The 13879-nt window shown below is 44.2% G+C and overlaps 1 protein-coding gene across 2 annotated transcripts in view; it reads right to left on the reverse strand.

Annotated features, from left to right (window-relative positions):
- anapc1 (anaphase promoting complex subunit 1) overlaps positions 1 to 13879 on the reverse strand; it is a 51020-nt gene that overhangs the window by 24186 nt on the left and 12955 nt on the right. For both annotated transcript variants that reach the window (XM_042324663.1, XM_024428531.2), the window contains exons 15-22: positions 13697 to 13834; positions 12991 to 13131; positions 11982 to 12042; positions 8648 to 8835; positions 8258 to 8332; positions 7305 to 7576; positions 6164 to 6255; positions 5806 to 5954 (exon numbers count right to left, since the gene is read on the reverse strand). In XM_042324663.1, the coding sequence (XP_042180597.1) occupies positions 5806 to 5954; positions 6164 to 6255; positions 7305 to 7576; positions 8258 to 8332; positions 8648 to 8835; positions 11982 to 12042; positions 12991 to 13131; positions 13697 to 13834 (1116 nt within the window). The remainder of the gene's footprint in view (positions 1 to 5805; positions 5955 to 6163; positions 6256 to 7304; positions 7577 to 8257; positions 8333 to 8647; positions 8836 to 11981; positions 12043 to 12990; positions 13132 to 13696; positions 13835 to 13879) is intronic.

Here is a 13879-nt window from a genome sequence, read left to right on the forward strand (position 1 = left end):
AGGAGACGCACAAGGCCTGGTCATCAGCACAGTCCCCCTGATCCACCTACACCTAAACCGCTAGTGATTCAGCCTTCCATCCGACCAGGGCTTAATTATGGCAGAGTACACAGACAAAAACACACACAAGCGTGCGCCCACACACAGTCTCACATGTACAGTGCATTTAGAAAATAGCCCTTAAATTTTTCCATGTTTTGTTACATTACAGTCTTATTCTAATTGATTAAATAGTTTTTTCCCCCTCAATCTACACACACAAATACCCCATAATGACTAAGCAAAAACAGGTTTAGGCATTTTTTAAAACTGAAGTATCACATTTACATAAGTATTCAGACCCTTTCCTCAGTACTTTGTTGAAAGGGGGATACCTAGTCAGTTGTACAACTGAATGAGTCTTCCGCATTTAACCCAACCCCTCTGAATCAGAGCGGTGCGGGGGGCTGCCATAATCGACATTCACATCTTCGGCGAGCAGGTTATTGTCAAGGATCCCTCTGTACTTTGCTCCGTTCATCTTTCCTCGATGCTGACTAGTCTTCCAGTCCCTATCACTGAAAATCATCCCCACAGCATGATGCTGCCAACACCATGCTTCACCGTAGGGATGGTGCCAGGTTTCCTCCATATGTGATGTTTGACATTCAGGCCAGACTTTAATCTTGGTTTCATCAGATAAGAGAATCTTGTTTCTCATGGTCTGATAGTCCTTCAGGTGCCTTTTGGCAAACCCCAAGTGGGCTCTCATGTGCCCTTTACTGAGCAATGGCTTCCGTCTGGCCACTCTAGAAATAAAAGGCCTGGTTAGTGGAGTGCTGCAGAGATGGTTGTCCTTCTGGGAGGTTCTCCCATTTCCAGAGGAACTCTGGAGCTCTGTCAGAGTGACCATCAGGTTATTGGTCACATCCCTGACAATGGCCCTTCTCCCCCAATGGCTCAGTTTGGCCGGGCGGCCAGCTCTAGGAAGAGTCTTGGTGGTTCTTGAGGACATTCAAGACATTTTTTGGTGCCCTTCCTCAGATCTGTGCCTCGACACAATCCTGTCTCAGAGCTCTACGGACAATTCCATCAACCTCATACAGAGTTGAAGTCGGAAGTTTGCATAGACTTAGTTTGGAGACATTATAACTCAATTTTCAACCACTCCACAAATTGCTTGTTAACAAACTATAGTTTTGGCAAGTAGTTAGGACATCTACTTTGTGAAAGACAAGTAATTTTTCCAACAATTGTTTACAGACTAGCAATTTCCAAACGCCTTAAGGTACCACGTCCATCTGTACAAACAATAGTACGCAAGTATAAACACCATGGGACCACGCAGCCGTCATACCGCTCAGGTAAGAGACGCATTCAGACTCCTAGAGATGAACATACTTTGGTGTGAAAAGTGCAAATCAAACCCAGAACAGAAGCAAAGCAAAACCCGAGATTCATCCGTGAAGGGCACACTTCTCCAGTGTGCCAGTGGCCATTGGAGGTGTGCATTTGCCCAGTGAAGTCAGAAATGACACTGAACTGCAGTCGGGTCAAGACCCTTGCGAGGATTGGTAGTGCAAATCCAGTTTCATCAGCTGTCCGGTTGACTGGTCTCAGACGATGCCTGCTGGTGAAAAAGCCAGATGTGGAGGTCCCGGGCTGGTGTGGTTACGTATGGTCTGCGGTTGTGAGGCCGGTTGGACGTACTGACAAATGTTCTAAAACAACGTTGGAGGCGGTTTATGGTAGAGAAATGAACATTGAATTCTCTGGCAACAGCTCTGGTGGATATTCCTAAAATTGCACGCACCCTCAAAACTTGAGAGCTCTGTGGCATTGTGTTGTGTGACGAAACTGCACATTTTAGAGTGGTATTTTATTGTCCCCAGCACAAGGTGCACCTGTGTAATGCTGCTGCTGTTTAATCAGCTTATTGATATGCAACACCTGTCAGGTGGATGGATTATATTGGCAAAGGAGAAATGCTCACTAACAGGGATATAAACAAATTTGTGCACAAAATGTGAGAGAAATAAACTGTGTATACAGAACATTTCTGGGATCTTTTATTTCAGCTCATGAAACATTGGACCAACACTTTACATGTTGCGTTTATATTTTTGTTCAGTGTAATTTTCTGGGTCATTGTTACCAAATGCGCTGTAGAAAATTGTTGTGTAACCTACCAGACTGGATGAAACTTACTCCAACTTCAGATAGGGGTTTTCGATCATTCCGATTTAATGTACATTGTTCAGGTTCACAATAAGAAATCGTTTTGGAAGTTTTGCTTTAAACAGTCTGTGTATTTGTTCATTTTTACATGAACAGAGTAATTTCATAAAGGACAGCAATAATATTTGCGAGCTGTGCATGGTTGCATTCATTGGTCAGAGTGCGATAAGCTCTCTAAAATTCCTACCTGTCTAAACAATTCACTTTTGAGACGGGGGTAAAATCCAAAGTAGCATTATATTAATTTGTATAAATGCCATTGCTAATGTCTGAAGATAAATATTGACAGGACTAGCTCAAAACATGTTTTATCTGCAAAATGTACAACTTAATCAGTGGGTGATGGTGATTTCACATAAAAAAGTGGAGCTGACAAAAAGCATAAATTGCCCCCACCCCTAATCTGATAGTGGGGTGGTAGATGCTTAGTCTGCCCTATGACTCAGCTCAGGTGCCTACACATACCATTAAAACACACACACCAGACACATACACACAAAAACTAACGGAGGGCCACTCATCTAAAAAAGTACTCTTAGACAGATCCAGCTCAGAGGCCCAGCTCATGAGCTCCATCAGGAACAGATATTACATTTAAAATGGATGTGTTCATGCAAAAAATGTAGTGTCTCGATTCACATCAATCGTTTCAAACTAAAACGATCGTTTCTGAGACCATTTAGCTAGCATCACCACCCTGGATGGTTCCGACCTTGAATATGTGGACATCTATAAGTACCTAGGTGTCTGGCTAGACTGCAAACTCTCCTTCCAGACTCATATCAAACATCTCCAATCGAAAATCAAATCAAGAGTCGGCTTTCTATTCCGCAACAAAGCCTCCTTCACTCACGCCGCCAAGCTTACCCTAGTAAAACTGACTATCCTTCCGATCCTCGACTTCGGCGATGTCATCTACAAAATGGCTTCCAACACTCTACTCAGCAAACTGGATGCAGTCTATCACAGTGCCATCCATTTTGTCACTAAAGCACCTTATACCACCCACCACTGCGACCTGTATGCTCTGGTCGGCTGGCCCTCGTTACATATTCGTCGCCAGACCCACTGGCTCCAGGTCATCTACAAGTCCATGCTAGGTAAAGCTCCGCCTTATCTCAGTTCACTGGTCACGATGGCAACACCCATCCGTAGCACGCGCTCCAGCAGGTGTATCTCACTGATCATCCCAAAGCCAACACCTCATTTGGCCGCCTTTCGTTCCAGTACTCTGCTGCCTGTGACTGGAACGAATTGCAAAAATCGCTGAAGTTGGAGACTTATCTCCCTCACCAACTTCAAACATCAGCTATCTGAGCAGCTAACCGATCGCTGCTGCTGTACATAGTCTATTCGTAAATAGCCCACCCATTTTCACCTACCTCATCCCCATACTGTTTTTATTTATTTACTTGCTCTTTTGCACACCAATATCTCTACCTGTACATGACCATCTGATCATTTATCACTCCAGTGTTAATCTGCAAAATTGTAATTCTTCGCCTACCTCCTCATACCTTTTGCACACATTGTATATAGACTCCCCCCTTTGTTTTCTACTGTGTTATTGACTTGTTAATTGTTTATTCCATGTGTAACTCTGTGTTGTCTGCTCACACTGCTATGCTTTATCTTGGCCAGGTCGCAGTTGCAAATGAGAACTTGTTCTCAACTGGCCTACCTGGTTAAATAAAGGTGAAATAAAAAAATAAAATAAAAAAATGTACCGTTGAAGTCAGAAGTTTACATACACCTTAGCCAAATACATTTGAACTCAGTTTTTCACAATTCCTGACATTTAATCCTAGTAAAAATCCCCTGTCTTAGGTCAGTTAGGATCACCACTTTATTTTAAGAATGTGAAATGTCAGAATAATAGTAGAGCTTAACATTTTTTCATCACATTCCCAGTGGGTCAGAAGGTTACACTCAATTAATATTTGGTAGCATTGTCTTTAAATTGCTTAACTTGGGTCAACCATTTTAGGGAGCCTTCCACAAGCTTCCCACAATAAGTTGGGTGAATTTTGGCCCATTCCTCCTGACAGAGATGGTGTAACTGAGTCAGGTTTGTAGGCCTCGTTGCTCATACACGCTTTTTCCAGTTCTGCCCACAAAATTTCTATAGGATTGAGGTCAGGGCTTTGTGATGGCCACTCCAATACCTTGACTTTGGAAGTATGCTTGGGGTCATTGTCCATTTGGAAGACCCATTTGCGACGAAGCTTTAACTTCCTCACTGATGTCTTGAGATGTTGATTCAATATATCCACGTAATTTTCCTCCCTCGTGATGCCATCTATTTTGTGAAGTGCACCAGTCCCTCCTGCAGCAAAGCACCCCCACAACATGAGACTGCCACCCCCGTGCTTCACGGTTGGGACGGTGTTCTTCTCTAGGAGACAGAACGCGTCTCCTTCCTGAGCGGTATGGCGGCTGCGTGGTCCCATGGTGTTTATATTTGCGCACTATTGTTTGTCCAGATGAAAGTTCAACTTACTTGGTGTCCACATCAACAACAAACTAGAATGGTCCAAACACACCAAGACAATCGTGAAGAGGGCACCACAAAGCCTATTTCCCCTCAGGAAACTAAAAAGATTTGGCATGGGTCCTCAGATCCTCAACAGGTTCTACAGCTGCAACATCAAGAGCTTGGTTGCATCACTGCCTGGATCATCATTTTCTGGAAATTTCAAAGCTGTTTAAAAGGCACAGTCAACTTAGTGTATGTTAACTTCTGACCCACTGGAATTGTGATACAGTGAATTCATTCTAAGTCTGTAAACGATTGTTGGAAAAAGTACTTGTGCCATGCACGAAGTACATGTCCTAACAGACTTGCCAAAAATAGTTTGTTAACAAGACATTTGTGGAGTGGTTGAAAAACGAGTTAATGACTCCAACCTAAGTGTATGTAAACTTCCAACTTCAACTGTATGTAGATGCCCGTCAAATCAAAGGAAAGGAGAGATGCACATCCATAGTCTTTACGAATAGGCAAAATGCCTTTCTCTCTCTCCCCCTCTCTCTGATTGGCATGAAGCCCTATATCATAGCCCTTTGATATTTAAGCAGTGTGTGTGTGTGTGTGTGTGTGTGCGCGCGCGTGTCGATGCTTGATGACTCCTTTTAATTGGGAAATCATGTTTGAACAGAAATTGCCAATGGCAACACAGGGGCTAGGGCCCGCAAACCAACCCAGGGAGTAGAATGTTTATTTTGAACACAAACGGCTACGTGTTGACATTGGTCACTCAAAATATTCAGGAATTATTTGTTGTCCAACAGTAATATTTACATAACATGTCAGTCAGGTGGTGAGGTCATCTAGCTGGGCACACATGCTGTAGCTAACCAAGGTGATGGGAAATCTACTTTCCTCACACCAAAACCAAGGACAACGTAAATAGTAATTCCCTAGTAGGGTTTTCATTCGTCTGTGGCACCCCCTATTGGAGATGTCTATATTGCAACCCAACTCTAAAACTCCCACCTTATATACATAACCCTAGGGATAGATGGTTCCATCAATTGCCCTTGTCATCATGAGGAAAAGATAGAAAAGATAAGACGATGATAGCATACCAGCACCAGTAGTTTGGTTCTCTCACAGATGCCAGGCAGATAGGGGAAGGGTGCTACCTCCTCACCCCTCAGACAGCTGCTGAGCCAGCTGAACACACACGGAGGCTCCGCCCTCAGGAAGGATGGACGCTGCATCTGCTCCATCTGGGCTGCAGGAGAGGGAGGGGCCACAGAGACTGTCATTCAAAGTGTCACAACAGGCTCTGCGACTACAGACACACCTGTCCTTATCACACAGTCAGACCATCCTTTCAATCAATATTAGGAAAATGAAAAGCCAAAGTGGTAGTAGACATGACCTCTTGTCTATGTGAGCAGAGGGGACTACACATGCTTTAGAGGTTGATTTGCCTCTTACCCTGATCTATGATGCAGGACTCCTTGAACGTGGTGATGAATGAGGGGTAATCTCGCCAGTACAGATCAATATACTCCTCCAGCTGCAGATCCCTTTTAATAAACAGTACAACAATTAGCAGGTCATAAGAGGAGCGGTTAATCTAACCTGAGCCATTGAATCAATACTTTTAATATCCAACCTGCTCTACCCTCACCGTGAAGCACTTACACAGACAGCTAAACACAACCAGAAGCAGATAAACCAATCAGAACTATGACTAAGCGAACACCCACGTAAACTTCTAGTTTAGCACTAGATGTAGTGAGGTCATTACGGTACAGGCCTAGCCGGGTTGCCAGATTGGTCTGTGCTTTAGCTACTGTATCTCTTTGTACAGTATGTATGGCAATGACAGTGAATACAATTAGTAATTGGCTGAAACACCAACTGTTGTGTCAACCAGCCTGGTAATACTAAATGACCAGGACAATAAAACAAGGCCAAATAAGCACTAAGCAATTCAAGCGCCAGTTGATTCTCCCACTTCAGCTCTTCTTTTAAACGTAAAATGAGACTGTTGACGAGGCCACCTGACACACTTGAAACCGTTTTAATGCCATTTTCTTATCCTGGTAATATTAACGTTTTAGGAGAGACCAAACTCATCAGTTTTTATTGAGCAGTGACTCATCGGACATACTTCTCCATTTAAATGTTTAACAGCTTCATGAAATTGTTGTGTTCGTTCTGGATTGAAAAGATGCACCTGCGACCTGTCGCTTTAGTTCGCCTCTGAATGGCCATCGCTATCCGAGTGACAATAATAAATCCACAACATTTAACTGGAGTCATTTGAATGTAATTCTCGTGGACAGGATGTTGTCCAGGTGTCCGTCAATAGACTGTGGGATGTAACAACTAACGAGGAACTTGGTTCTGGTGTGCAGATTTTGGTGCGCATGCAGGTTCTGGTGCGCATACATTGGCTGAGAGTTTACGTTTAGGGGGGGGACCTTCACTAGTCTCATTAATATATTTTCTTTTCTCATCTCCCCAGAACCAAATCGAGCATCTGACGCAATTACGCAAGGTTTAATTTATGGGTTTCCAAGATTATTTAAGAGCGTTAACCTAAATTGTGAAGACAGAGCACCAGTACCTGGCCAACTGTTGCAGAAGGCCCACCAGTGATCGCCCCCCGCTCCTCTGCAGCTCGTCCAGCTTCAGCTCCTCATAGAGCAAGTGCAGCACGTAGAACAGGGCTGGGATGTGGGGGAAGAGTGGGGCAGAGGGGTCCAGATGCAGGGCAGGGGTGGAAGACAGAGACTCTTCACAGCCAGAGGTGTCAGTGGACTCCAGACTCACAGCACCACACGCATGCCTGAACACCACCTGTCTGTGGTAGTCTGAGCACCACATGTAGTCCCAGTCCTGGTGGATTATATGCATAGACACACACACACACACACACACACACACACACACACACACACACACACAAAGCCACACAGAAACACTCACATGAAATGCATACACAGAAACAGGGCCCAAAGCAACACATACAAAAAGGTCAGTGGATTAAGGAACAATATTTGTGCCTGGTCTGAATCAGCAGTTTCCCAACATGCACTTCCTTTCTTAAGTAACAGCTCTCAGCCAGAGGGTGAACTCTACACGACACCTCCCCAGTTCAACTGTGCACCCTTAACCATGACCCCTTCCAGGATTCCATGCTACAGCACCACTTTCACCCCACAACACCACTAACATTCTACATGAATTTATAATGCACAGGGCAAATGGATGAAGGAAAGAAAGACTACAGGTTATTTATCAACCTAAACCTAATCTTCAATACTTTTGTTTTTTTATACATCTATAAATCACAGTGCACTTGGAGCAGATTTCAACCATTTCAAAGTAGTGGTCTGTATATGAATTCAACATATTACTGAAATTCTTATTATGCATGACAGAAAAGCAAATTCACTCATAAGTTGACCTCATCGCTACCTCCTTTTAGCCTCTGTCCGGATTCAGAGCTTGAGAGTAACATGAATAGTCTTGTGCTTTCCACATAAAGCATGGTCTACGGGGGTAACCCCTACCTACCTCATCAGACCCTGTGTCCGAAGGCCGGGCCTTCTTTGGTGCAATCACAGGAGAGAGGGGCACTTCAAAATGGAGCTGTGGGGGGAACAAAGGTTAAGAGCATGGTAGGGCTACAGACCAAATAACCATCTGATAAACTACATAGGTCCTTCCTGTGTTGCCTTGCCAACCTACCATTTGTGGCTTAGTCTCTATGTCTGGATTTCAGAGATGTGCAGGCTTTGGTGACATCGGTATGACCTAGATTGAGGCACTTCTATGTACTTGGGTATAGACTGTACATTCAGTAAGACTATCCTGCACTGTGACTATCCTGCACGGGTGCTGCACTGTCTACTTTAAGTCACTCTCTCTCCTGGGAATGACAGCACCGTTGCCAAGGCGACTCACGTTGCGTGTCCAACCCAGCCGCTCTGTGTTGTAGCCCATGAGAGTCATGAAGCAGGTGACAAACAGGTTCCACTCCAGGTGTGCGCTGGGCCCCCCGGGGGCATTATAGATGTTGTACCACTTTATCAGCACCTTCATGGCCGTTTCCTTGGGCAGGATGAAGCGCACCGCCTGGAGGCACTTCCTCACTACGGACACGAGGAAGCATACGTAAGACGGTGCACAATTACATCCATTTCACACAGAAAATTGACATTTATATGTATCAAACTTGTGATTTGTATAACTTTTATTTTGTTTTTTTTAAAGTGGTGTGGTTAAAAAAAAAAAAGATCTACACTGAACAAAAATATAGACGCAACATGTAAAGTGTTGGTCCCATGTTTCATGAGTTGAAATAACATTTCACATAAAAGTTCCATATGCAAAAAAGACTTATTTCTCTCAAATGTTGTGTACAAATTTGTTTACATCCCTGTTAGTGAGCATTTCTCTTTAGCCAAGACAATCCAGCCACCGGACACCTGTGGCATATCTAGAAGCAGCTTAAACAGCAGCCACCTTGTGCTAGGGTGGATTGACCCCTTTACAGTTCACAACACACTGATGTCACGCACAGATGCGCGCGACTCTTGGCTGCAGTGAGAAAGCAATCACCATCTGAGCCCATTCAACATGTCCTAGATTTACCTTTTTTATTACTTCAAAACATATTTTTGGGGTTCTCACACGCTTACAAATTATGTTTTGATTCTTTCTTTAACAGTCGCTAAGACTGTATTTGGTTGTGATGTTTGTTAAATAACTATTTAGGATGCAGCAGTTGTTAGCTAGAATGCTAACGGTCATTGACATAGGCTGTAGCAAAAGCCAGCCAAAGAGCCATTTTACTGGTTGAAGTGTTTAAGTATAATGCAATTAATTTGCGATGATAAAACATTATTTTAGGCAGGACATTCATACAAGCCTTAAAATCCTATTAGAATCCTAAAGTAGTGTGAAATGCACTCAATACTTTTTTGTTGTTGTTGCTGGCGTTCTATAAGAACTCCCCTGTGTTCTGCCACCACCTTGTGCGCGTCTCGTGCAGCAATGTTTGAGCAATGTCTCGTGCAGCAATGTTTGCAAACACAGAAAGGAGCTTCATAAAAAGGCCACTCGAAAATGTGCCGGTTTGTCAAACAACACAACAGATGTCTCAAGTTTTGAAGGAGCGTGCAATTGGCATGCTGGCTGCAGGAATGTCCACCAGAGCTGTTACCAGAGAATGTAATGTTAATTTCTCTACCGTAAGCTGTCTCCTCCGACATCGCTTTTCGAGAATTTGTCAGTATGTCCAACTGGCCTCACAACCGCAGACCATGTGTACGGCGTCATGTGAATGAGCGGTTTGCGGATGTCAACGTAGTGAACAGACTGCCCAATGGTGGAGTTATGGTATGGGCAGGCAGGCATAAGCTATGGACAACGAACACAATTGTATTTTATCGATGGCAATTTCAAACAGAGATACCGTAACAAGGTTCCTGAGGCCCATTGTCGTGCCATTCATCCGCCGCCATCACCTCATGTTTCAGCATGTTCATGCACGGCTCCATGTCCCAAGGATCCATACACAATTCCTGGAAGCTGAAAATGTCCCAGTTCTTCCCATGGTCTGCATACTCACCAGAAATGTCAACCATTGAGCTTGTTTGGGGTGCTCTGAATCAACAAGTATGACAGCATGTTCCAGTTCCCGCCAATATCCAGGAACTTCACACAGCCATTGAAGAGGAGTGGGACAACATTCCACAGGCCACAATCAACTCTACGCTAAGGAGATGTGTCATTCTGCATGAGGCAAATGGAGGTCACACCAGATACGGCTGTTTTTCTAATCCATGCCCCCTTTTTATTTTTAAAGGCATCTGTGACCAACAGATGCATATCTGTATTCCCAGTCATGTGAAATCCATAGATTAGGTCCAAATGAATTTATTTTAAGTGACTGATTAACTTGTTGCATGTTGTGTTTATATTTCTGTTCAGTAGATATATTCATTGTGCCTACATTGACATCAAATTACACGAAAGTCTGATTAGTGTCCGTGTCCTCTCCCAGGTCCACCCAATCAGACAGGTAATTAACTCCACCCGCAATCTCTAATTGGACAACAAACTCCAAAAGGTCAAGGCAGAGCAGGAGAAATGCCATTTCATTAGACTGAGAAGTCCTGGCTTTTGGATCAATTAGGCACTAATATGTGGGAACTGGGAACAACACTACGCTGTAATCAGTAATGGTTTCACAAAACAAAAGATGTGGGGTCAAAGAGTCGAAAGTTCATGGTTTAAACAAAGACCTTAAAAAAACGCACAAAAAGCCAATTAGGGTTGTAAGGCAAATACCGGTATACCCGAGTGCTCCATTTCCTCAATTACAGTGTAAAATGATACGCTATTACACTTATCTACAGCTGGGTAGAAAGATGAGCCACAGCATGTTTTACAGTATATGCATGTACTGGTGGAGAAGGCTGCTTCAGCAGAGGCTCAAATGTCGCCACCGGAAAGACGTGTGAATCGTGCATGGCTTCAGTATAGGTCGCCATACATGAAGTCATTTACAAAAAAAAGTACCCATCTTTAGATATTACTGTCACAGACTCTTCACGCACAAACGCAAGGAACCAAGGTTAATATACCCACTTACTGATAGGTACAGAAATGGTCTTATGCTTAAGCAATAATTTATCTGAACACAGACTTCCAATATATACCAGCACCACAGAGCATGTCATTGGGCAGGATAGGAACGGAGCAGAATCATCTCTCTCTCATCTATTCCCCCTTCCCACCCTCATCAACATGTCCCAGATCACCCCCCCCCCCCAAAAAAAATGAGCTGGAGAATCGACAATCCAGGGCCCAATCGAATCTTTGGCTGAATAAGGGCATGGGAATCCCACCATAACAAACAGCAACTACAACTGCCTAGCGTGGAGTAGCTGCTGTGGTGATGCCTTCGTAATGCTGTGGCTTACCCAGATAGTAACTATATACATTCCATTCTGTGTGTGTACGTCATGTGGCATGCCAGGAGAAATGAGAGTGGGTAGAGTGGGGGATGTCAAGTGTGTGTAAGGGAATGGCGAGTGTGTAAGTACGAGCGAGGAACAGTGGGGTGGGGTCCCCTTAGGTTTACGTCAATGTGACAGCGGGAGGCTGGCAGCACTTAAACCCAATTTTCAGGCCATCAACGCTGGATGACTCAGCTGTGTGAGAAACCTAATCCAATACACAATATCTTGTCACACACATTGGTTTTGCACATTGTTGTGTTAAAACTTACCCATCTCTGAGGTAGCAATTTCAGGGATAGTTATCCTCAGCATTGTGCCGTTGCTTAGCTCCTACAAAAAAAAAAACATATGAATCATAGGGATATAGATCATTTCACCATAAGTTAGAAATGTTTACACGCTACCTTTCAGTCAACTCTTGAAAGCTTTGATCAATTAAATAATTTGAAATAGATGACATCAAGGGATAAAAAAAAATCAAATCAATATGACGTCATAACATATGCAGTTGGACTTTGACATTTAAAATCTTTAAAAAATAAAAACATCTCAAGAGGGGCTCTCTCAAAAGGGCTTGAAAATGACTGACAGGTCTGAGAGGAAAAGGTCCCTTGGCTGAGCGGCATGTCTTCACCGGTCTTGACAAAACTGCCCCTGCAGGTAGCGATGTCCACCAAGAGAATTGTAACCTTATTGGTCCCAGTAAACATACTGACAGGCCTCTGGTGCTCAGTTCTGTACACAGGCTGAGCTTTTCTCCATTCCAATTCATCAAATTAAGATGTTCAATTAGTGTCTGTTTAAAAAACATTCACCCCTGGAGGTCTAAGTACTCACATACCAACCAGCCAGACTCAAACTCATTATAAACTCCACCTTTCATTCATATCAATACACACACACACCCAACCACCCACACACCCAACCACCCACACACATACCCAACCACCCACACACATACCCAACCACCAACCGACCCACCGAGCCCCACACCCAACCACCCACCGAGCCCCACACCCACACACCCACACACCCACCCAACCACCCACCGAGCCCCACACCCAACCACCCACACACCCACCCAACCACCCACCGACCCCTACACACAACCACCCACTGACCTCCACACACACCCAAACACCCACCAACCCCCCACACACACACACCCCAACCCCCCACACACACACACCCAACGACTCCCCACACACACACACACCCAACCACCAACCACCACACACACCCCCCAACCACCCACGACCCCCACACACACACACACACCAGGGTGACTCTGCTGCTGACGGGGTCTCTGAGGGCGTGGATGTAGGGTACAGACTGTTGAAAGGTGTAGTCGCCCAGCCAGGAGGTTTCATGGTGCTTGGTGGAGCCCCTCAGCTCTGATACAGGGGAGGGCATGGCCACCTGGCCAACAGGAAGGGAGTGGAGGAGAGACAAAGAAGAACTCAGCTACCCGGGTTGAATAGACACAATCAAGATAATTTGTGGCATGTTAGGGGAACTAATCCATACACTTCAGCTCTACCTTCTAAAGCAATTCTGCAATGAATGCAACATATATTAAATTGATTCATCTACTGTTCGTTTCTCCCAATCTATTTCCTTAAAAAACAGACATCACACAGTCTGAAGTTTAAATCTAATTAGAGTATTGATCAGGATCCATAATATAGCCTCCATTAGTTACTGGCTGGTCTACTGCAGACTAATACTGCAGCTTCACTCTACTGTCAATGGAGGGACGTCAGAGGGACAGCAGTTCTTCACTGTAATTCATATTGAGATTGCACCATTTCCATTACCAGTAACTACCTGCTTTCAGTTTGGTGGTTAGTTATACTCTGTCATAGCAATCTGACTTAATTTCCATGAGAGCAGCTTAATTATTTTGATGCATTCATTGCAATTGCACTTATCATTCTAATAACCAACCCAATAGATATACACCCATCTCAGGTGTCAGTGGTACCTCCTCTAGTCTTCCTATGTGTCTCCCTGTGGCCTTGGCGGGAGTGCTCACACTGTCCATGGGGGTACTAAGATGGGTTACATGGTTGGACAGGCTGAAGGTAGGAGACAGGAGGCCAGGAACAAACACCTTGCTCACCTGTGGACAGAACACATTTTACCATTTGAACTTGAATCACCAATA

Source organism: Oncorhynchus tshawytscha, linkage group LG01, assembly GCF_018296145.1.
Source record: "Oncorhynchus tshawytscha isolate Ot180627B linkage group LG01, Otsh_v2.0, whole genome shotgun sequence".
Taxonomy (NCBI): Eukaryota; Metazoa; Chordata; class Actinopteri; order Salmoniformes; family Salmonidae; genus Oncorhynchus; species Oncorhynchus tshawytscha.